This window comes from Rutilus rutilus, assembly GCF_951802725.1.
Source record: "Rutilus rutilus genome assembly, chromosome: 19".
Lineage (NCBI taxonomy): Eukaryota > Metazoa > Chordata > Actinopteri > Cypriniformes > Leuciscidae > Rutilus > Rutilus rutilus.
In genome coordinates this window covers 16,316,866-16,342,994 of record NC_140232.1, presented here as the reverse complement: position 1 = coordinate 16,342,994, position 26,129 = coordinate 16,316,866, and the positions used below count along the sequence as shown (strand labels likewise).

Genomic DNA, 26,129 nt, shown 5'->3' with positions numbered 1-26,129 from the left:
AATGATGAATCTATTTAGCGGCGGAGGGATACAGGTGAAATCAGGTTAACGAGCTGACTGAAGTTAATTGAAGGTCATTTGGCGCTGATCGAAGAAAGGGTAAGAGTCAGTCGACGATTTCTAAGACTTTAATGACTTTATACATATATAATTAGACAGTGTATTGCTCCTAACAGTTGCTACATTGTTTATTTTCTTATAAACAATTGAAATACCTTGTAAACTGTCTTAAACCATCAAATTTAGATTGTTTTGTCAGTTTCTGGCAATCAAATCATTACTAACGTTACATCAGTTGCACTAAATTATACACGATGATAGAGCACTTTCCTTAAGTATTTAGGTGATATATATGTATTTCGAATCGTTCAAGTTAACTTTTTTCAGCAAATATAACTTTCTGTTGCAATGCAAACGCACCAAATCCTTAACGTTATAAGATATTAACACAAATAAAATATTTAATAAAGTAATAAGGTTTGGTATTTCTTTTAAAATACAATAAAGTAACAGTGTATGAAATTTACGTTAAACTATTATGCCGTACTAATGCATTTTACAGGCCTATAATATAACCTCACTCATTAAGTGCGAACTTGTCAGAGAACTCTTTATAACTTTGACAATAAAAGTGCACTTTTTAATATAACGTTACAAGGAAAATTAAGTTAATAAACGTTAATTTTATACTATTCAAGAATTTGATTTTAAACCTAATTAAGACATGATTTGAATGTCACGTGGCCGCTGCGCGCCATGCACGAGAACATGGATGAGTCACGTTTTTAAATTCATATCGCAAGAATTCTCAACGCATTATATAAGTTAGCTCGTTGTTCGTGGCATATAAAGCCTTTAAGTGTCAGTTGGCTGTAGATAATTACTTTGACGATGAAATTACTCTGCAAGTATCCTTTTTTTTCCCGAGAATAGGCCTAACGTTACTGCGTTTTAGATTATGGGAGGCACTTAAAGTTTGAGGAAGTTCCACTCAAAGACTGAAACAAATAATTTCAAATCGTAAGGTTGCACATACAAATCATCCTTATTCGTTTGAATGAGCTGTACAATTTCCTTCATTTTCTATTTGCAGACATCAGAAGAACAACGTAATGCTTGGAATTTTAATGTGACATATAACAAGAATATGTATGGAAAGAGCTCTTTTCCTGCTGATAATATTTTTTCACGCTTTTTATTCCGATGTAACAGTATAAAAAGGACAACATATACCACATATTTGTGGTGTACTCTCCCTATTTAATTTGCAAAACCATTAATTACCTGGAATGCTTTAAGAATCCATCCTTTTCTCCCCAAATCCTTTTTTTTTTTTTTTTGGTTTGTTTCCACACCGAAACATTAAAGTAAATAACTAAATACTAAATTTACTAAATTTATTACTAAATAACTAAATAACATCAGTTTTAATTGTCTCCCCTTTTCACTTATATTACTAATTAGCAGTGTTTACTGAAGTGTTTATAGCATGTAAATACTAGGCTATTTATTGTCAGTCAAAATGATGGAATATCACTCCATGTTCCAGTTAATGAACATTAGTAACACTTAAGTGTTTCATTAAGTTTTCATTAGTTAAATACTTTAGTTGACAAAAACTAAGAATGAACAGTACTTCTACAGCATTTGTTAATCCTAGTTCATGTTAATTTCATCATTTACTAGTACATTATTAAAGTCAAAAGTTGTATTTAGTTATTAAAGGGATAGTTCACCCAAAAATGAAAATTAGCCCAGTTCTTTTGGCGCAAGTCGATCCGTACGGCCGTCTGCCAGAAGCTATTTAATGCACTGTGAGCTAACACAATTAGCTTGTAATTTGATTAACTTTAAAGGTATAGTTCACCCAAAAATGAAAATTAGCCCAGTTTTTTCACGTAGTGCAATAGCGCAGCGCGTCTGTGTTGCACGTCACCACGTAGGCTCACTATTGGCCGACGCTGGTCGTGTGTGATACGTGGTGACGTGCAACACAGAAGCGCTACGCTATTACACTACGTAAACTAACTCGAGGCCCAGAGAGAAGGAAATGAATAGTGTAATAAAGTCGTTATTTTTGTTGTTTTTTGCGCACACAAAGTATTCTCGTCGCTTTATAAACTTAAGATTGAGCCACTGTAGTCACTTGGACTATATTAATGATCTCTTTAATACATTTTCTGGGCCAGCAAGTTATAGTGTCTTAGAAGCCTATGGAGGAGTGATCCAGCTCTCAGATTTAATCAAAAATATCTTAATTTGTGTTCCGAAGATGAACGAAGGTCTTACGGGGTTGGAACAACATAAGGGTGAGTAATTACTGACAGAATTGTCATTTTTGGGTGAACTAACCCTTTAAAAAATGTCCTGGCTCTTCCAAGCCTTATAATGGGAGTCAATGGGTATATTTTTTTGCTTTGAAAAAAAAAAAGCTTTGACGCCTCTCGCGGTTCAAACAGGGCTGGGCAACAGTGTTCGTCATTACGTTGTGCATCAAGTTCAAGGGCTACTCTTTTGGCACAAGTTGACTTGCGGACGGCAGTCTGCCGGAAGCTAGTTATTTTAGTTATTTCCAAAAAAATATATCCATTGATCTCCATTTTAAAGCTTGGAAGAGCCAGGACAATTTTTTATATAACTTCGACTGTATTTATCTGAAAGAAGAATGTCATATACACTAGGGGTGGTTAATCTGTCTGATTTCCCGATTCGATTCGATTACGATTATTGAAGTCCCGATTCGATTACAGTCGATTTTCGATTATTAACGATTCTCGATTAGCGATTATTGATTTTCCAGTTCACAACACTAAACGAAAATACACTACAAAGTGATTGCAGTATTAAAAAAAGTCAGCTGCTGAATTACTTAACTCAAAGCACTTTCTGTGCCGTGTAGTTATAACTTCAGAATTATTTGTATGTAGCATTATGTTCTGTAGAACACAGAAATGAATACATCACATTGTGTTGTGACTCATCAAGTTGAACTAAACAATAACAAATAAATGAAAGGCTTATTTCCTTTAGGAAGTAGATCAGAACCAACATACTGTAGAAATTGGACAATTTTCTTCTAGAAAGACAAGGTGTTCAGCTAAAGATATTAAATAGCAGTCCCAAACTAGCTTTTGTTAATACAATGTTGGTATGAGCCACCACAGTATTTTACAAATATAAAAAATAACACAAAGTGAAAATAAAGTGGCATTTTGGCGTTAATATTGAAACGACAGTTACCATGGTGAATACACAATACTAACAAGAACTGTTAATGAAACATGGAAACTGCTCCTGGTGAATAGAATGAAAATCATACCTGCATGCAAATCCTTCTCAGCTAACACACGACGTACCAGTAACGTGATTTATTGGTATTTTACTTTTATTTCATGACTTACTAATTTACAACGTTGCATGCTCGTAGTTTCCTTTGCACTTTGCACTATACAGTGAAGCGATAGCCTACACGGCGCGCCCCTCCGCATTTGCGCGTGCAATTGAAGAGTGTGCGCTATGAGTACAGTATAACGGCTGACAGGACAGCAACGTCCGTTTTTCTGAGGTGAAATACTTTTTATTTCAGCGTACACATACGTCACTGCCTGGTAGTTCCTATATTGTGCTGGGTTTTCTGAAGTAGTTGTGATTCGCCTCTCATAACATAACATGCTCTAAATGCACGCGGAGTGGATTTTTTATTTTATTTTTTTATCGCGGCTTTGAACGATTACGTAATCGTGGCATCCAATTTTTTTTATATATATATATAAAAAATCGATTTTGGAAAATTTTATAATCGATTCATACTCGTCCATAACATACTCGCGATTAATCAATAATCGATTTTTTTCACCACCCCTAATATACACCTAGGATGGGTATATACTAGGGCTGGTCCGAATACCATTTTTTGAGCTTCGAAGCTTCGATAGGAATTAACATCGAATATTCGAAGCTTCGGATGGAGGGGGCTGAACATATTTTTCTCTCTAATAAAGGCAGGAATCTCTATGTGTCTGTCTGTTTGCATTTAGATTATTTATCTTGCATTTTGAACCGTTCATCCAATCGACTTCACGAGTGCAGTGTCACATTTGGTGCAATATAGACACGCGAGACGTGACACGTTCAGAATTAATAAACTTTTAATACAGAACAGCGCGAGCGGGAAGCGCGCGCGGCTCACGCGCAGGGCTCCGAGAACGGACACTGCACTAGTGATACAAAACACAGTCTAATATTTTTCTGAGTAACAAATAACTCTCAAATCAGAAATCAGCAGCACAGTAATTACTGACACAGTAAAGGGTAGGCTAATATATTGTTTCTATTCTATTTCCACAATGTCAAAGCAACACGTGCTTATAGCCTACAAGCTCAGGCATGCACTTCTGCCCATACAAACACCGCTGTTCTGCGCTCTAAAATAAGAGTATTGTATTTCGCCCAAAATGATAAAAAATAACCGTGTGAGAGCGTTTTAGGCTATATCATGTTATAGCCAGATATGACGACGCTTACAGCACGCGTCACCGCAGATCAGCATCTATTCATCAAGCCAACGTGCAACTAATCAAAGTGAAAGTGGGTCGCAGATGCTTTAACACACAATCAACTTCATTAAAAGTAAAGAACCGAAATGATCTTACCAGGGCTGTTGCGCGCTCTCTTATTGCGGTCTTTGATTTAGAAATTTTAGCTGACGATCAGTAAAATGCAGCTGTTGCTGGTGACGTGCACTCCATTACATCTGCCTATAGCGCGGGATTTGAAGTTCGGATTCATATCCGTTTTGCAAAAACACATTTATGTGTTCATTGTTCATATTGACAAATCAGAGAGAGCTATCCATCTGAGAAAACGCATGACAGCCCCATTCAAGCGCGAATGGGAACCGTTTCTAGGGGGATGCCAGGTGTGAGAAAAAAAAAAAAAATTAAAACGAATATTCGAATGTCAAATTTGAAAATCGAATACCAACCCACCGAACGAATATTCGAATACTCGAATATTCTGGTACAGCCCTAGTATATACACTTCAGGGTGAGTAAATCGTGGGCTAATTTTAATTTTTGGGTGAAGTATCCCTTTAACAAAGATTAATAAATACTGTAATAAATGTATTGCACATTGTTAGTTCATCTTCATTAATACTTCAATGTTAAAGGAATAGTTCGCTTAAAAATGTAAATTCTGTCATCATTTACTCACCCTCAAGTTGTTTCCAACCTGTATGAATTTCTTTCTTATGCTGAACACAAAGGACGATATTTTGAAGAATTTCTGTAAACGGACAGTTGATGGACCCCATTGACATTCATAGAAGTTAAAAAATACTTTGGAAGTCAATGAGGTACATCAACTTTATGGTTACCGACATTCTTCAAAATATCTTCCTTTGTGTTCAGCAGAAGAAAGAAATTCATACAGGTTTGAAACAACTTGAGGGTGAGTAAATGATGACAGAATTTTCATTTTTAAGTGAACCATTCCTTTAACAAATGAGACCTTGTTGTAAAGTGTTACCATCTATCTTTATTAAAAATAAGAACAAAGAGTAACAATTAGACAGGTACAATAAAACGAAGATGCAAAGACAATAGCTTACAGAAACTGAATTATCAAATAGGGCTGGGTGATAAATCGATTAACTCGAATGTGTAGTTTACGTCGACTTGTTTGAATGAAAATCGTTTTTCTCTAACACCCGCCAACGGTCCCGTAGTTCCCAGATACACAAACAACATGGCAAATGAACAAGACCGCGGAAGCACAAGCACACCTGCCAAAAACATTTACAAACTGAATCCGCAGGGCTGCCAACTCTCACGAATTCACGTGAGACTCACGCAGTCGTCACTTTTTAAACGCTCTCAGGCCACACATCCATTTTCTCACGCAGAGAAAAATCGCAAAGCAAAGAGGACACTGAAACCAACAGACAAGACAGAGAAGGTTACTATTGATATGAAACAAATTCTCAGCTCTAACAAGAAACAATAAACACTGTTTTGGCGCTTGTAAATGTGAAGTGACAGATCGCTGACAGATCTCAGCGGCACGTGAACCGATCATCTGTTACTCTTTACTTCAAGTTAATAGTAAACACGAATATAGGTAATTTGAAAGATACAGTTCAACTTACCGAAATGTAATAAGACAGGGTTCGTACGGGTGCTTGAAATCCTTGAAAGTGCTTGAATTTTGATGTTGTGTTTTCAAGGTTTGAAAAGTGCTTGAATTTTGGATAAAATGCTTGAAAATGCTTGAATTTGTAACTGTATTTCTTTCACAAGAAATATCTTTCTGACGAAATAGTTCTTTATTAAATGGAGAAAAAATTTTTTAGCCCTTCAGAATCAGATACAGATTGATTTGCGTTACGCTGGCCAGAGCAAAAGTAGGCGGAGTTTTAATTTTGATTTCTGCGGTTGTTTGGATGCACCGTTTTTATTGGCCACGCAGCGGCAACAGTTGAACTATTTTAAACTTTGACGGCAGCGTGCGCGCGAGCTCGTTGAGCCCATAGACCAGGGGTCACCAACTGGCGGACTCCGGTCCGGATCCGGACCGCAAAATGCGTCCATACGGACCGCGAAGCCTTTTGACATAATTAAATAAATAAATTCCGCTATTTTCCGATAAAATCACATTTTTATCAGGCACATTAAAGTCAACTAAGTAGAGCCGTTTGGGTCCTACAGCGCAACGGGTTGCTATGGTTGCTACTACAGTTACTATTTGCTCACTGTTGCTACGTTCAGACGCGTAGTCATGCGTGCGTGAAGCGCGCAGACAGATGAAACTTTCAGCGAGTGAAAAACAATGGCATTTAAAAAAATTAAGAAAGTTGCCTCTGAAAAAAGAGTTTTCCGAGATGAATGGGTGGAAAAATACGCATTTATTCTTCCTGCATCGAGCTGTAACGTTACATGTGTCTCATTTGCTCTGAGTCTGTCGCGGTTGTCAAAAGTGGAAACATTAAACGTCATTAAGAAGCTAAACATAGGCACTTTGAAGAAACGTATCCTCAGCAGTCCGAGGTAAGGGCACGGAAAATAAATGAGCTCAAAGCCCATAATGAGCGATCTAACAGTTACACGGGTCCTCTCTCACTCATTCACCGCCCAACAACGACATTTAACGACATAATACATTTAGTTAAGTAGAGACCATACATGTAAATGAAGATAAAATGGGATATGGGATTTCTGATTTATTTGAACAGGGAGGTTTGCGTTCATTGATTGTGATTGTTAATCTCAGTTCAGCCGAAAAAAGCACTTTAGTTTTCCTTTTAAATTGTTAATGTTGAAATTAATGTATGTTCAGTGCAAATTTAGAGATGAAGGCATAAAGTTTCCTTTATCATATTTTTATCAGACATTGTTACTGGTTGAATTCAAATACCAAATTTTGTACCAAAGCAACTTAAAGGACATAACAGAACAGCATTAAAATGAGATCAGTTTTGTGAAGAATTACTTGTGTCTGCTTATGAAAAGACATGTTTATCCATAACATTATATTTTGTTCAATAAAAAAAAAGGATTGATTTTTTAAATCTACACATTTCTTTAGTCTGGTAAAACCCATCAATTCATATTTTTAGGTATATAATTGTCCGGACCTCGGCTGGTGAGGAGGGTGCATTTACTGGACCTCAAGCAATTTTAGTTGAAGACCCCTGCCATAGACTGTAAAAAATAGTCCGAGTCCGAGTCGCGCGGCGCAAGCCATTGAAATATAGGCCTATTGGTTTCATTTCATAGCGCAGCGCAGTCCGCGTCCTATCTGAAAGGGCCATTAGTGACTGAAAGTACTTGGTGTGATAATGTAATGTAAGTATTGCATGCCATGTCCGTTATGTCACGTTCATTTGTGGAATATGCAGTGAACATCGCTAAAATTACAGAACTGTAACGTGCAAATTAACCTGCAAACGTTAGCCCAGTGCATAACAACAGTCGTTGATTGCTGAACTGAAATAAGTCAGTGTCATAAGTAGTATACTGTTACTATAGGATAGCCCTATGCAATATTTACACTGCTCTATTCCAGTAAATGTAACGTTATTAGCTAACGTTATGTCTTGGCCCAAGACATCTTGGCAAGGAAATACATTTATCAGGCAGGTGCCTGTGCACTCAGATATTGTTCAAACCTTGTCTTTATCAAGAATGTGTCCCAAAACGGGAAGGCCTGTCAAATATTTCTGTTCAAATCCTAAGTCTTCATATTTTTAATTAATTCAGTTTTACAGCCTATCACATTATCTGGTAAGCAATATTTGGACATTAATATAATGAAAAGTATATTATTCATATGTTTTAGGCTATATACTTAGTGATACATTTTGAAGAATAAAACTTGTGATTGGCTTAAATATTAGGGCTGCACAATATATCGAAATATTGCAAATGTATATATTACAATATGCATAACTGCATATCGCAGCGGCTTGCAATAACTGGGGTCATGAACAAAAGACAAAAAGAAAATGCTCACTGCTTTTGGCTGAATAGGCTAACTTTTGTAGCTTTAATAAGAATCAGTATATTTAATTCATGCAGTGAAAACTAAGCAGTGTTTATTTTTACATTTGATTAATCAGTTTCTGTTGTTAAATAAACCTAATGTAGGATAACCTGAACCCCTAAACCCCAGTGATGTTAAAATAACACTTCTTATTAGGGATGCACCGAATATTCGGCCACCGAAAATTTTCGGCCGAAAATGGCCCAAAAGTGCATTTTCGGTTTTCGGCCGAAATACTTTTATCACCGAAACAATACGGCCGAAATGTTGTGATGACGCAAACAGCAGATACCGCGACCTGCACGTGCTTGTCTGAAGCAACATATCTGCGGTGTGGACGTATTTCAATATATCTGAGAGTGACCCACGGACAGCGATTTTCAAAACACAGGCATCCCAAGTCTTCCGGAAGTTCCGGGAGTCTCCCGCGTATTGATAGCGGCTCCCTGATGCCCGCAAATTAGTTTAAATCTCCCGGAATCGCGAGCGAGCATGAGCGCGCATACGTAGCGCGCGCGGCAAAGAGAGGGAGTGAGAGACCTTGTGTGTGTGTGCAGAGCAGCCGTCATTTCTCAGAGGTGTGTGTGTGTTTACCTTAGCTGTTTATGATTTTTGCAACTCACGTGCATGAGCATATAGGTGCAGATATTAATATGGGCTATGGCAGTATTGACCTAAATGCAGTTTGTTTTTATGAGAGAACATTTCATTTTTAAACCTTTCTGCAGGCCAGTAGGCTTTTACATTATTATTTAATGTACACATGAGTGGGGTCTAGTTCAACATTTAATTTTATACTTTGCAATGTGCTAAATAAATATTTGCATAACATTTTAATTGATTTATTCTTTGAAACTTTAATATTAATTTATGCAATTGCAATGCCTTGATTTTAGTAAAGTTATAGTCAAGTTATAGTTATAAAGTCATAGCCATAAATGCAATCGTACTAATAATTGGCATAATTTCTTTCGGTGTTTCGGTTTTCGGTTTTCGGCCTTGGTTTCCTCTTTTTCGGTTTTCGGTTTCGGACAAGAATTTTCATTTCGGTGCATCCCTACTTCTTATGCTACAGAACACTGATGTTCACTGTCTTGATGTTCACTGTTCACTTTCTTATCACTAAAAGAATGTGAAAAACGTATGTGTAGGTTATATCATTTTAAAGATAATTTAAGTTAATTTGACACACTTTAAGCATTATCGTATCGCATATTGAATATCGCATTATTTAATGAGTTATCGCATATCTCATTTTTCTTCAATATCGTGCAGCCCTCTGCTATTATGAAACATTTGGCTGTTTATCTCTTTTGATGTGATAAAAACACTAAATAATAATTTTAACTATGTATTGGTATGTAATTTACGGTAGTGTAAGGTGCTGGAAAAAGCTTTAAAATGGACCTGGAAAGTGCTTGAAAAGTGCTTGAATTTGACCTTGGAAAAAGTGTACGAACCCTGAATAAGATCAATCGATCAGTGTTTTTCAACCGCAGAAAGAGGTCCATAAAACAGCTGGAGAACAATGTTACGTAATGTTACATTTACCTCAGGAAAGCCATTTAATGACCATAGCATGTTAGTTGGATTAAAAAAAAAAAACTTCAACTATATTAACTCTCAGGACTGTAACATTCAACTTGCTAATGAACAGCTTCCAAAGTTTGTAACTCCTCGTCTGTGTATTCTGGCTCAATATGGTTCTGGATCTTGGTTTGATACACAGTAAAATTCCTCTGACAATTCCTCAAAGTCAGCCATGATCACGAGTCACGTTCGCTACTAGCTAGTTAGTCACGTTTGTTTTGTTTACGGAACCATCAACAGTTATTACATATTTATTATATTTTTTACCTATAGACCTTATGTAGCCCCGCCCCTTTTCAGCGCGAACCATCAACAGGGCGTCTCGTGTGCTGCGCTAATCACTCCGCCCAAGTAGCTGTGCTCCTACGCCTAGTGAGAATATAGTTCCCAGTATTTATACGATTAAAAATGGTCTCTGTCTCATATAGCCTTGTTATTTGTACACGCTGTGACTATACAGATCACAACATGTAAATAGGAAAATGTTTGCATTATTTTGTCACTTATTCAGGATTAGTATGCTACCTTATCCATTTACATCCAGTCTTTGTGCTAAGCTAGGCTAGCGGTGGGTGCGTCAAATAACACTTACAGAACGCACAGAAATGAAAAAGGTATGTATGGACTTAACTAACTCTGGGGGATACTGTGAATAAGCTAAAGTCCCAAAAAGTCGGAGTGTTCCTTTAAGTTGCGAGCCTGCGCGCTTTACCTGACGTTTCAAGTAGGGATGCACCGAATATTCGGCCACCGAAAATTTTCGGCCGAAAATGGCCCAAAAGTGCATTTTCGGTTATCGGCCGAAAGACTTTTATCACCGAAACAATACGGCCGAAATGTTGTGATGACGCAAACAGCAGACACCGCGACCTCCACGTGCTTGTCTGAAGCAACATTACATATCTGCGGTGTGGACGTATTTAAATATATCTAAGAGTGACCCACGGACAGCGATTTTCAAAACACAGACATCCCAAGTCTTCCGGAAGTTCCGGGAGTCTCCCGCGTATTGATAGCGGCTCCCTGATGCCCGCAAATTAGTTTAAATCTCCCGGAATCGCAAGCGAGCATGAGCGCGCATACGTAGCGCGCGCGGCAGAGAGAGGGAGCGAGAGACCTTTGCGTGTGTGTGCAGAGCAGCCGTCATTTCTCAGAGGTTTACCTGAGCTGTTTATGGTTTTTGCAACTCACGTCCATGAGCATATAACTGCAGATATTATTTTGGGCTATGGCAGTATTGACCTAAATGCACTTTGTTTTTATGAGAGAACATTTCATTTTTAAACCTTTCTCCAGGCCAGTAGGCTTTTACATTATTATTTAATGTACACATGAGTGGGGTCAAGTTAAACATTTCATTTTATACTTTGCAAATGCTAAATAAATATTTGCATAAAATTTTAATGGATTTATTCTTTGAAACTTTAATATTAATTTATGCAATTGCAATGCCTTGATTTTAGTAAACTTAGTACACTGTCATAGCCATAAATGCAATGGTACTAACAATAATTGGCATAATTTCTTTCGGTGTTTCGGTTTTCGGTTTTCGGCCTTGGTTTCCTCTTTTTCGGTTTTCGGTTTCGGCCAAGAATTTTCATTTCGGTGCATCCCTAGTTTCAAGCCTTGTTTATACTTTCGCCTGGCTCCGCAGCGCGAGTCTCCGCAGACTGCGCGCGCACCTCCCCAAACGGACGAGGCGTTTATACTCGACGCGCTCGCCGTTGTACTATTCTTTGAAACGATGGTTAGGCCAGGGTTAGGCCCGGCAGGTGTGCACAGACTGGGTTTAGTAATGAAAGGCTTTCAATGGCCAAAAAAATAATTCAGACTGACAAAATAATAAAAATGACATTCTTCTTCTTTTAAATAATAATAATAATAATACAAATAATAATAACTTCTAAATAACAATAAGCGTCATTAATAATAAAAATCTAGAAATCAATTTTGTTTCTTTCCACTTCCCTGGTTTCGCTTTCTCTTTCTCAAAGAAGTTTCTCTTCTTTGCCGTCTTCTGTGTGTCCATGGCGTAAAATGAGGGCGTGGGGGGAGCGGAGACTTGAATATATAGGGGCGTGTTATTCTAATGACGCTTGTTTTCAGCCGCGGCATTTATCAAGCGCAGGTATTGCGTACACCTGGATTTCAAAGGTACGCACAGCTTCATAAATCAGGCGGTGAGAAGAGTGTAAGCATAATCTTACGCCAACATATACGCCCGTTTCTACGCAAGAATGATAAATGAGGGCCATTGTCTTTTGACTTCCGGTCTGTATTTTCATAGCGATCTTGCGTATTTATAAATGAAAGTCTCGTTTTAAAATCTTCCGGTCTACTGACATTTGTTAAGACAAATTTAGATTTAAACATCACAATCCTCATGATAACTTTCGTTAACTTTACATCAAGTAAATCCACTTCAAAAGCGAATTACTCCTGGACAGCAATGCCATAGAAATATATAGAGCGACCGCAGAAACGGAAGTTCAAAGACAATATTCTAAAGATGGCGGCGCCCTTGTTTCTCTGGTGCATAAGGTCTATATCATTTAAAATATTATAATGTTATTATAGAAAACGCATATTTAATTTGAGATGTTATTTTTAACCTTTAATAATAATACCAGCTGACAGGGCTCTATATGTTTATAGCATTAGGTGAGGTTTTTTTTTTTTTTTTTTTTGAAATAATTAACATAACACATTAACGTTTCTACTGTACTTAATATTTATCCAAAGGAATCAATATTGAATCAAGATCAGAATCAAATCACAAGAATTGAATTGAATTGAAATTGTGAAATTTGTGTCAAGCAATAATAAAAACAGTAGCATACCAGTCATTGTACCATGAAAACATTGTGTTGTCACTAAACTTAATAAAATTCTGTTTAGTTACCAAATGTTTTCACAATCACAATACACTTATTGTGATGCAAGGCTTATTTTTTTATTTTTTTACACCCCCCCCATCCAATCCACCCATTTTATGTTATGTTACGTTATGTTATGTTACATTTTCACCGTTTACGAGGGCAGGGCCTGCCATCTTGTCTTTTTGGCTTGTTGTTTCTGATTGCACTTTAACCCCAAGGGGGAAATCCAGATCAAATCCCTGAAGGTAAAATCAGAACAAAATTATGTTAACTTGTTTTGAACCTGTTTTTGTGGAAAAAAAAAACACTTTTTTTTTTTTTTTTGCCCATATCGCCCAGCCCTATTATCTTTACGTGAATATAATATTCATTGGTTCATATTAAAGGTACAAAGGTTATTAATAAAACGCGGTTACTTCTGCTTCGCTTCTATGTGCACTTGAATTTTTATATTGACAATGCTTAAAAAGGTGCAAATTATTAACTTTTGTGAAGATGCAGCACGCAGTGACTGATCCGTCAACTGGCCCGAGTGTCTTTCACGCTTGGCCCCGGGCCATCGGGCAGTCCTTATTGTCGAGGCCTGACTTATATTAAGCTTTAAGGATCAGTATCGGCTGATCATGATGACAAGAAATCGGTAGTCGGTATCGGCTGCAAAAATCCTGATCGGAGCATACCTAATGGTGATTATAACTTTACTTGTGTACAGCACTTTGATTTGCAATAAGTCCAAGCATTGCGAAGAAGCATCAAAATGACAGGACGAGCAAGAGCGAGATCAAGAGGCAGAGGTCGTGGTCAGGAGCCTGCTGCTCCTGGCGCGGTGAGTTTATTTATAATTATTTGAATATGATAAAACTTAATTGAAATGAACGTATTAATATTCCAATTCATCTGCAGCAACCACCATTATCACAAGAGGCTGCAAAGCCTGTTATGCCCACTCAACCTGAAGGACAGCTGGTGGGCAGAGGGAGACAGAAACCTGCACCTGGAGCAATGTCTGAAGAAGGTAAGTGCATTAGAGCAACAAGTGGAAATATATACTCTGTACTATGCTATAGTATAGTATAACATTCACGAACCCCATTTCTTGGTTTTTACCTTGTTTCTTCCTGTAGTGATGCTCCAGATTTCGGCAGGCTTTCAGCAGGTAAAGATAGGGGAGAGAGGTGGGCGCAGGCGGGATTTCCATGATTCTGGTGTCCACACTCGCCAGCTCATGGAACATGTGAAAGAGTCCAAATCAGGTAACACCAAAATGTTAATGAGCATTTTTGCCCTTTTGCAAATGTCATGGTTGGGTATTGGCACTGGTTTCTTGATTTGAGTCTGTTTAATAATTTCTACTTGATTATAAATTAGATTAAGTTAGATGAATCCTTTAGATATGGGAATATTTCAGTTCAAATGACAAAATTATTATATAACAATTAAATGTTTTAAACTTTCTATTTATTTATCAAAGTATCCCTAAATCAAGTTTCCACAAAAGTATCAAGCAGCAAAACTGTTTTAACATTAATGATGAAAAGAAATGTTTCTTGAGCAGCAAATTAGCATATTAGAATAATTTCTGCAGGATCTTGTGACACTGAAGACTGGAGTAATGATGCTGAAAATTCAGCTTGGCCAGCACAGGACAAAATTACATAATAAAATAGAAAACATTTTTATATTTTAAACATTTTACAACATTACTATTTTTACTGTATTTTTGATCGAATAAATGCAGCCTTGATGAGCATAGAGAGAATTCTTCCAAAAGTAATTAAAAGTCTTACTTTAACCATTGAATGGTAGTGTATATTTCCCACATTCATGTTCTGGTGTTCAGTTGTATTAATGTGTGATACTAGATTTGAATCTCTTCCTGTGACAGGTGTTTCAGGCACTGCCATTGAGCTGAGGGCCAATTTCATGCGCCTGCTTTCACGGCCTCTGTGGGCTCTGTATCAGTACCACGTGGACTACAAGCCACCTATGGAGTCCCGACGCCTGCGCTCGGCTTTGCTTTTCCAGCATGAGGAGACTCTGGGCAAAGCACATACCTTTGATGGAGCAATTCTCTTCCTCCCAAACAAACTGCACAATACTGTATGTTTTTACATCGTACTCATTATTTAATTTAATCGCTTTTTGTGAGGCTTTGGAGTGTGGATTTGATTTGATGGTCAATGATACGTTGATTTGCCCGTAGGACACAGTCCTGTGCAGTGAGACCAGAAATGGAGAGAAGGTTGAGATCACTGTCACACTGACCAATGAACTCCCGCCATCCTCTCCTGTATGCCTGCAGTTTTACAACATCCTCTTCAGGAGGTAATCACAGAATGCACTCTGTTTGAAATACGGCTGTTATGTATGAGGCGTTCAAACTTCCAGTCCTGTTTATTTTGTGTTGTAGAATCCTGAGGATACTAAACATGCAGCAGATCGGACGCCATTACTACAATCCTGATGATCCATTCAACATTCCCCAGCACAGGTTATGAGAGAAGTGTGTTGTGTGTCTGTGCACACATAACCCACTGCTGGAAAATGATTGTACAATGGACCATATCTGTTTGCAGGTTGACAATTTGGCCTGGCTTTACGACCACCATCCTTCAGTATGAGTCAAGCATCATGCTGTGCTCTGATGTGAGCCACAAGGTTCTGCGCAGTGAGACGGTCCTTGACTTCATGTACAGTCTGAGGCAGCAGTGTGGAGACCAGCGATTTGCTGAAGCCTGCACAAAGGAGCTTGTGGGCCTGATCATTCTGACCAAGTAAAATGAGCATACACTTACATAAACTCTGCCGGTCAAAAGTCTCTTATCCTCACCAAGGCTGCATTTATTTGATAAAAAATACAATAAATCAGTATTATTTTGAAATATTAAAATTTTGAAATATAAATGTGAGTTTTTCTTGGATGGATTAAATACTTAAAAAGTATTTAAATAATTTGCAAAAGTGGTTTAACGTGAGAATGTTCAACTAATTGTATAGTCAATCAGTATTTCAAACTAATGGTGTTTAATAAATTATTATTTATAGGTACAATAACAAGACATACAGGATCGATGACATTGCCTGGGATCATACCCCTAACAACACATTCAAGAAGGGAGATACAGAGATCTCGTTTAAGAACTACTTCAAAACGGTAGCTTAATAATATAGGGAATTATTTTGACACCAGTTGCAGAATTTTATAATTGTACTCAAGTCATTCTCCTCCTCTCCAGCAATATGGTCTGGACATAACAGATGGCAACCAGGCTCTTCTGGTTAGTAATGTGAAGAGACTTGGCCCTGCTGGACGGCCTCCACCGGGACCTGCCATGCTCGTTCCAGAGTTCTGCTACCTCACAGGTAGGTCTTTTAAAAACCCATTAAAATGGTTTGAAGAGTGCCGTTTTCTTTCATGTGATGTATCTGGATGCACTGCATTAGCCATAAAAAGGACTCATCCTTTTTTAATAGCCAGTATCCTATAGTTTATTGCAATCAGGGTTCATACAAGGAGCTTAAAATGCAAGAAGTACTTGAATTTGACTTTTAGAAATTTAAAGGTAAAATTTGTATTTTTTTCGCCACCAGAGGTCGCATTTTTAAACCGATAACAAAGATGAAGCTTGATGACGCTATGAAGGAGAGTGGAACGATGGATGTCGTTTTCACCGTCCAGAGATCATAAATTACATTAGCTAATAAATTAGTTTTTGTATTAACTGTAAGTTTGATCACACTATTTTATATCATAATGAATTATCTGCGAGGCACGCAGACATTACTCATGAAGTGTAATGTAGAGACCTGCACTCCCACGGGACCCAGCGTAACGGAGTGCGGCGCGGGACTAGATTTGATGGCCGGGCGCGGGCGGCAATGTACTCGTGTGTGTGCGGGTTGCGGGAGAATAAAAGATTTGCGGGACTCCTGCAAAATAGAAGTATCTATAAATAAAACATCGAAAAAATAATAAATTGTTATTCATCTGTTGCACAAAAGCAACTAGAACAAAATAGCAAAATAACATATCTATTTATAACATGTTTGCAGTGTTGAACAATAAAGCCAATCACAGGCGCTAGGGCTGTGCCGGTAAACTTGACAACCGCACCGGCTGAGTAGCACTGGCGGTGGTCCGCCTTTTTTTAAATGTGAATGTTGTTTTACATGAATATTATGACAGGAGTGAAGCAAAAAGCTTTGTTTACAAAATAAATAATAGGTTAGCAATTAAATGTTAAATCGGAGCCATGGAAACGTTTGGATTCGTGACGAATGAGAGAGTTGTGCGTGAGCCCATAAATGTAAGCTTCATAAATGTCGGCTTTGTATTCTGTTTTGCGATCTAGTCACCCGATTATCAGCGAATTTAACAATATTCCATTAGTTATTCCACTGGATATGGAATCTCTTGTTTCTTTTCCCAAATCTTCACTCACATCTCACCCATTTTCGCAGGGGATTATGAACGTTTCTTCCTTTGGTTCGCTTTTAAAGTGCCCCTAGTATGTATGTTTGAAAATGACCTTTCATGTAGTGTGTAACATATCTCTAACGAATGAAAACATTCTGCAAAGTTTTAAATCTGTATAAAGTTATTGTCTTTCAAAAGTAAGAGTCGACTGTGAGTCAATGAAATTAATCGTTTTTCAAACGAGTCATAAGCCGTTTCGTTGTGACGTCAAGACGAAGCATTAGCATATTGCCCGCCCACTTATTGCGTGCACAGACACCAGGGAAAACTTGAACCCCCTCAAACCGGCAGCTGATTTCTGTGGATACTGGATAGCATCATGTCGAGAAGATGCTGTGCGCTACACGACAACGAGAGGATTTGTGAAGTGCAGTGAAGCAATGCGACCCTGTAAGTCATGTGACAACATGGCTAATGCAGTGCATCCATATATCATTCATACTATATAGAACATATTATTTTAATGTTTGAAGTAGGGATGCACCGAATATTCGGCCACCGAAAATTTTCGGCCGAAAATGGCCCAAAAGTGCATTTTCGGTTTTCGGCCGAAAGACTTTTATCACCGAAACAATACGGCCGAAATGTTGTGATGACGCAAACAGCAGACACCGCGACCTGCACGTGCTTGTCTGAAGCAACATTACATATCTGCGGTGTGGACGTATTTAAATATATCTAAGAGTGACCCACGGACAGCGATTTTCAAAACACAGACATCCCAAGTCTTCCGGAAGTTCCGGGAGTCTCCCGCGTATTGATACCGGCTCCCTAATGCCCGCAAATTAGTTTAAATCTCCCGGAATCGCGAGCGAGCATGAGCGCGCATACGTAGCGCGCGCGGCAGAGAGAGGGAGCGAGAGACCTTTGCGTGTGTGTGCAGAGCAGCCGTCATTTCTCAGAGGTTTACCTGAGCTGTTTATGATTTTTGCAACTCACGTCCATGAGCATATAACTGCAGATATTATTTTGGGCTATGGCAGTATTGACCTAAATGCACTTTGTTTTTATGAGAGAACATTTCATTTTTAAACCTTTCTGCAGGCCAGTAGGCTTTTACATTATTATTTAATGTACACATGAGTGGGGTCAAGTTAAACATTTAATTTTATACTTTGCAAATGCTAAATAAATATTTGCATAAAATTTTAATGGATTTATTCTTTGAAACTTTAATATTAATTTATGCAATTGCAATGCCTTGATTTTAGTAAACTTAGTACACAGTCATAGCCATAAATGCAATGGTACTAACAATAATTGGCATAATTTCTTTCGGTGTTTCGGTTTTCGGTTTTCGGCCTTGGTTTCCTCTTTTTCGGTTTTCGGTTTCGGCCAAGAATTTTCATTTCGGTGCATCCCTAGTTTGAAGATTTGTTCTTTATCAAATTTCAGTACCTACTCAGTGAATGATTTGCTACTTGCATAAAGTCAATGGCAGGTGGTATTTATATTAAGGTGAAGGGGAAGTTTTTGTTTTAGAGACTGTTTCATTGTGCAAAATTTGTGGACACCTCAAGATAAAAAGTGATGACCTCAAAACTAATAGATGTAGAGTAAAATATGAAACGCATTTAAGTTTTGTTTTCAAGTGTAAGTTTGAAGTTTTCCTGTATGCATTTGTTTGCCTTGAAGGTTTGACAGATAAGATGCGAGCTGATTTCAACATCATGAAGGATCTTGCCTCGCACACAAGGCTGAGTCCTGAACAGAGAGAGAGCAGAATTAACCGCTTAATCTCCAACATCGACAGGTTCTATACCAGCCCTATTGATGTGTTTTGTTTCTTAATTATGAGTATTTATATATTTTATCGGTTCTCACATACACTAGAAATGCAGACGTGCAGAACGAACTTACTACTTGGGGTCTGAGCTTTGAGAACCGACTGCTGAGTCTGAATGGAAGAGTTCTGCCCTCTGAGAGGATTATACAAGGAAGCAGAGCGGTAAGACAGACAGTTTCATATCCCAAAAGGCATTCATAACGTAACAGTTTCATTGAGGGCTTGATTATTTTCTTTCGTTTTCATCTCTTAGTATGAGTATAATCCATGGGCAGCTGACTGGTCTAAAGAGATGAGAGGTCTCCCTCTGATAAGCTGCATAAATCTGGACAACTGGCTGATGTTCTACACACGCCGGAATGCAGAAGTTGCCCAATCTCTGCTTCAAACTCTCAACAAAGTGGCTGGGCCCATGGGAATTCGCATGCAGAGGGCCATCATGTGAGTTGTGTGAAACTTTGAATGTCCACAATTTTCCATTCAATTTTCATGTTAATAAGCATTTCCTGCCCAAGCAGGATTGAGTACGAGGATCGTCAGGAATCTCTCCTAAGAGCCTTGCAACAGAACGTAACACGTGAAACACAGATGGTGAGACTAGCAATCACATTCATGCACGATTTGAATATCCAGACTGAGCTTTTGTTTCAAACTGCTTCTGTGCCTTACATAGGTGGTTGTGATCCTGCCCACCAATCGAAAGGACAAGTATGACACTGTGAAAAAGTTCCTGTGTGTGGACTGCCCCACTCCCAGCCAGTGTGTGGTGTCTCGCACCATCAGCAAACCTCAAGCGCTTATGACTGTGGCCACCAAGATTGCTTTGCAGATGAACTGCAAGATGGGAGGAGAGCTGTGGAGTGTAGAAATCCCCGTAAGACTCTCAAATGACTGTGGCTCTATTGGCTTGTGCCAAGTGTCCGATTCCAAATGTAATCTTTGTCTTTCAGCTCAAGCAGCTGATGATCGTAGGCATAGACTGTTACCATGACACCGCTGCTGGGAAGAGATCCATCGGAGCACTGGTAGCCAGTCTGAACCACGGCATGTCCAGGTAAAATAATGATTTGAAGACGGCACTGTTTAAACAAATATAAGCTTAAAATTCTGTGCTCAACATTATGTTGGACTGGTTAGGCAATAAAACAAAAGTCTTACTGTGAATGTTTTTCAGGAATCTGCTAAACATTTGAAGTAGGTGAAAGTCGCGTTTTGAGTTAGAAGGGAACCTTGCATTTTGGTTATTGGTGGACTAGATAGTCAATAGGATTTCTTAGTGAAAATAATACTGTTGTCATTAATAATTCTGCAGTTAAAAGATTTCAGAATCAGATTATGTGGTTGTACAGAATTGTTGTATAATGTCGCTTTTGTTTTCTTTTCAGGTGGTTCTCCAAGTGTGTCTTGCAAAACCGTGGTCAGGAAATCATCGATGCACTGAAAGGGTCGTTGCAAGGTGTGAAATGTTGCAAAATTATTTTGGTTATTAGTTTCACCTTGCTGCTTTGCCTTTTCTTAAAATAACTTAAATTAACTCAGTGTCATTCCAAATCTGTTTGACTTTAAATGAGTCCCGGTGGGTTTTTGGTTAAATGCCTGAAATAAGGTTTATGGTTATCACAATCTCAAGATATTAAATACAACAAAATACATCAGTAATACCTAGTGCTGCACGATTAATCATATCACAATCGCGATGTCAAGCCTACACGATTATATGACGCAAAATGCTGTGATTTTTATATTAAATAAAAAAATTAGCGCTGTTAACGCAATTAACGCAGTATCTGTTAATTTTTGGCATCCTTTGGCTAATGTTACATGATCCCGCTCTTATTCATGCAAATGCTTTTAAACCATTCATGCGCAATAAGACAAAAAAGAATGCGCTGCCTGTGAATGTCCTGACTGTGACACACAGAAAGACTCGCGCTAATATCGTGCGTGCGCACAAAACAGCATGCCAGAATACAGTTCTCTTTCGAGCTTGAACGAACAATAACACACACAATTATGCCAAAATGTCTTTTTGTCGAGTATCTTCATAACATGAGTAGTCTTATGATGAACGTGAAGAGTTGTGACCAAGCGGCAACCTCCCTGTCTCTCTCTTGAAACCAACACGGAAGTGAATTCAACGGCAATTCATCGACTGGCCGCTTGAGGCTGGATGCAGAAGTGAGTCAAATCTGTATCTCCCCCATGTTAAAATACCCAACTTTACAGCAGAAAAAAAACATGTTTACAGTCTGGTGCAAAAAGTGGCTTTGGTCTATATAGCTTATTTTTCCCTTCATGACAACTGTGAGGGGGGAATTTTTTTTATAACTCATCCGTTTAAATTCATATTTAAGGGCCTTACACACCGGGACGAATATCGGCGCGCGTTATTCGCCAGCGTTTTTCAACGCGTTTTTTGTGTTCACACCCAAGCGATTTTCGCTGACGATGAGCCGAGTGAACATGCAAATTCATTCCCTGACATTAGATGGCGCGATTGTCAAACGTTCGTGGGAAAAAGTTACAAGCCTATGTACATGAAAGACAATTAAGTAAAATGAAACTCACCATCAAGGCCCATTTGCTCTGCAATACCACTCCATAACAGTTCTCTTTTATCAAGATTTTTGTAGTCGCGTTTGTCATATAGTTCTTTATGTTCCGACACCAACGAGGCCAGCAGCTCTACATTCATCTTGCCTTGCATCTTCCTCGTCTTATTTCTTCCCAGCAGTGTAGACGCTATCTTCTTCGCCTGTATGTGTGCTCGGCAAGACCGTTTTGTGTTTGAGCGCCCCCAAGTTGTGTTTTACTGTAACTTCAGAAGCTCCAGACACGTGAGCAAAAGCGGCAATCTCATTGGTCGGATAGTTTTTGACGCGGCGCGTCAAACCAAAAAAACGAACCCGAGGCGTTTTTTTAAAAATGACGCTTTTACGCGTGGCGTTTTTCGCGTCGGTGTGCACACTCACATTGGCGCCCTTTGTTTAGTCACGAGGCGTTAAACGTCGGCGAATATCGTGCGCGAAATTCGTCCCGGTGTGAACAGGCCTTAAGCCTTAAAATTTCTGCATAATTAAGGGTGTCCACTTTAGAGTGACGGGTGGATTCCCGCTGATGTGGTCATTAGTCATCATTAGCTGTTTGTCTGCTGTCTGTTAGCCGTCACGTTAGCTCAGCTCATTGTCTGACTGTATAAATAAATAAATTCGGGAGTGACGCGCTGCCAAGATGGCGACGGTCGGCCACGCCCACTTTAGGCTTCAAAAACGGTCTTCAGAAACCTACGGGTGACGTCACGGACACTACGTCCATATTTTTTTACAGTCTATGGTTGTGACTCATGAGAGAATGAGGCGCGTGTGAGATCCGCGTCTCTGACAGAAGTGACTGGTCTTAAAGGGACAGTACTCAGTAGCCACTATTTATATCTGTCGCTAAAGTTAATCAAAGAACAAAGGGAACAGAGAAAAACACTCACTGCTCTTGACTAAAGAACTTTTTTATTTAGGCAGATTATCACTAATCTGTGTGTGCATTTATTTTCCTTGAGAACCAAGCAAGTTGACTCATGAAACCATTTGTTTATTATATCGCAATATTGACCTCAATTATCGCAATATGACATTTTCCCCAAATCGTGCAGCCCTAGTAATACCCCAGTGATTTTGTTAAATGAATGAATTAATTCATTTTTACTTCTGAAAAAGGCAGTTGCTAACAAGTAGTTGAATGGCACTACAGAGTTTGTTGGTGACATTAAACGTCATTCTGCAGAAAAGGAAAACTCTAATACTTGCTGGTCTACTTTCACAGCCTTGTTTTATGGTTTTGCAAACTATTCTCTCTCAAACATTCCAACTTGTAGATTTTAAATGAGATTGAAAGAGTTGTTGGAAATAGGGATGTTAACCGATGACCGTTTGACCGATGGTTGACCGCATCAGCGTTAACCGATCAAAGTTGTCGGTAGTCGGTAAAAAAAAAAAAAGTGATCTCTAAATTAGGCTATTATAGACAGTGGACTAAACGCTACTACAGTTAGCCATCTCATTCCAAGATCTTTTTGTGTGAAGTGAACAAATCCCTCACACTCAATTTTTCATAACTTGCCTGTTTGATGATGATCATCATCTTTCTTTATTATTGTTAGCACTACCTCAAACTAAAGCAGCGTCTCTTCAAAGCTGTCATTTTCTTAAATGAGCCGCGGCAATGTTTCAAATGAGCTTCTAACGCTAGACAAACGCCTTTATTTTCAACGCGATCACCTTGTACCCAAACCTTTTCGAAACTAAGGAGCCATTTGTCCTCCGATTACATACAAGCTCCTCGCGCCGCGTTTGCGGGACTCATGTTTCGCGCTGTAGGGGATTTTAAAAAGCGGGTGGCAGAGCGGCAGAGAGATGCGACAGAATTGCGAAATTGCAGGCGCGGCTCGAAATGGCTGTTATTTCAAATAGCGTAGCATATTTTAAACTAATCGGTTAACCGGTTACAACCGGCTAATGAGGCTCGGTGGTCGGTCAAGACATTTTTTTAGTTTTCGCCATCTCTAGTTGGAAACTTAGTAGGGGTTCATTTCTAAAATCTTAATTCATAGACTAACTTTAGCTTTATACTTCTGCCTATTCTATTTAGGCTTTAAAATTCACAAAAGTTATTAATTTGTGAAGGTTATCTTGATCAAAATGCAAGAATTCAAATATAGTTTTTCATCACCAGGGTGATGATGCGAAATTGCAAGTTTGCTTACAAAATACATCATCCCTATACTGAAGCTGTGTGTCTCTTTAGCTGCTCTGAAGGCCTATCTGAAATGCAACAATTCCCTGCCCTCACGCATCATCGTGTACCGAGATGGAGTTGGAGACGGCATGCTGCAGAGCGTGGTGGACTATGAAGTTCCTCAGATCATGCAGTCCATCAAGACCATGGGGCAAGATTACGAGTAAGCCACACTTCTGCACACATTCACACTATGGGGATGTTGAAATCCCTTGGTTGTATTCACATTTTTGTTTTGCATACAGGCCCAAGCTGACAGTTGTGGTGGTGAAAAAGCGCATCAGCTCCAGATTCTTTGCCCGGATTGATGGCAAAATTGCCAACCCTCCTCCTGGAACAGTCATTGACACTGAGGTCACTCGTCCAGAGTGGTGTGTATAGATTCTACTGTCATCACGATACTGGAATTTATAACTTCAATACGATACCTTAAAAAATATTGATATTCAATACCACAGGGAAAAACTGATAAATACTGCCATACAGATTTATTTTGTGATTATATGGATTTGTTTTGAATGGACACTTGGTATTACACATTTATTGGTGCAGATCATAAAGGTTTTAAAAAGTCTTGCAGTTGATTTTAAAAACTCTCCAGATAGCCTAATATCCATTTTGTATTAGTAAAATAATGCAAACCGCTCGTCTTAATGCTACGTCTGCTTGCAGGTATGATTTCTTCATAGTAAGTCAGGCTGTGCGCTTTGGTTGTGTCTCACCTACGCACTACAATGTGGTGTTTGACAACAGTGGCCTCAAGCCAGATCACATGCAGAGACTCACCTACAAACTCTGCCACATGTACTACAACTGGCAGGTAACAACCAATGTAGATCAGTATCACACGACTGTTAATAGCTCTACAATACTGTGCCGTCTCATGTATTCTTCATGGCTCTCTTTCTTTTTACTCTGAAGGGGATTGTCCGTGTGCCTGCACCATGTCAGTATGCCCACAAACTGGCCTTCCTGGTTGGACAGAGCATTCACAAGGAGCCCAACATGAACCTGGATGACTTCTTGTACTACCTGTAACCTGCTTAAGTGATTAGATGGAGGGTCTGGAAGAATAAATCGGCCATTCTTAGTTTCCAAGTTGAATTAGTTGAGTGAAAAAGTATATTATCAGAGAACATTTGTTTATATTCCTACATTATAATGTCTTGAGAGAGAAGCAGGTACAAAAATGTTTGTTTGCAAGGGAGAAATGCTTATGATCCTACTTTTTTCTTTTAAATATTCCCTTCTATTGTTCTGATGTCTTGTGAAGATAAAGTCCCCGTTTTATGTAAAGGGATAGTTCAAATCGCAGATTTTTTGGATTGTGTTTAGAGGCTCTGTTAATTGAATTAAACATTTATTTTCTAGTTTCCAATATAAAAGATGAAGAGTTACATTTGTAGTGAATGTCTTAAGTGTTCATGTACTGCATTCATTCATGTGTGGTTTTCATGTTTAACACAATTAAATGGTAGCGATTGTAGATTTAAAAAAAAGAAGGAAAGAAAATTTCAATGTAAATCAGAAGTATTGGAAAGCTAAAGATTAGAAAAATAAAGTATTGGTGTGTTGTTGAAATGCATCAGGATTGAGTCATATTGCATGGCACTGATTTGAAAAGAAAGCTTAAGTTCCCATGGCTGGCTAGCTGTTTTTGTTAAAACTTGAATTAATTAAAAAATAATTTGGACCACAGGGTACCGTGCAAGTTATTTGAGAAAACGGGGATTGCATTGCAATTGGGATTGGGATTGCAATATAACATTTCTGAAAACACTGGCATGTGAATTAATTTTCAAATTTCACTTCTAACGGTTTACTATGAGAGAGTAACTACATGGGTGCATGGAGGCTCAGTAAACCCAATCCTCCATTGAGTCTTAGAAATCTTATCTTAATGCAGACATCAAACACATTCAAAGTAATTTATTAAATCTAATATCTAAGAAGAATTAGTCTTGACACAAGTTCATTGACTATAAAGACTAAATTGGTGAATGAAAATGGTTTTGATTGGGCCTTTTTTCCGAGCGCTGAGGAAAGTAACAGACCCCACGTGACAGCG

General features: G+C 38.5%; 1 protein-coding gene across 2 annotated transcripts; it reads left to right on the top strand.

Annotated features, from left to right (window-relative positions):
• The first annotated feature begins 42 nt into the window (after positions 1-42).
• Positions 43-25,758, top strand: piwil1 (piwi-like RNA-mediated gene silencing 1). 2 transcript variants are annotated; one of them, XM_084389648.1, is made up of 21 exons: positions 43-99; positions 13,723-13,836; positions 13,914-14,025; positions 14,135-14,263; positions 14,896-15,110; positions 15,214-15,335; positions 15,421-15,501; positions 15,587-15,784; positions 16,056-16,164; positions 16,247-16,373; positions 19,123-19,240; positions 19,321-19,435; positions 19,527-19,714; positions 19,792-19,864; positions 19,947-20,147; positions 20,224-20,327; positions 20,659-20,729; positions 24,071-24,224; positions 24,307-24,432; positions 24,734-24,881; positions 24,983-25,758. In XM_084389648.1, exons 2-21 carry the CDS (start codon positions 13,768-13,770, stop codon positions 25,097-25,099), a joined length of 2,577 nt encoding a protein of 858 aa, XP_084245774.1. In that variant the 5' UTR covers positions 43-99; positions 13,723-13,767; the 3' UTR covers positions 25,100-25,758. The 2 variants fall into 2 exon arrangements, with proteins under 2 accessions (XP_084245774.1, XP_084245775.1); XM_084389649.1 differs by lacking the exon at positions 43-99 and adding an exon at positions 988-1,020.
• The last annotated feature ends 371 nt before the right edge of the window (positions 25,759-26,129 follow it).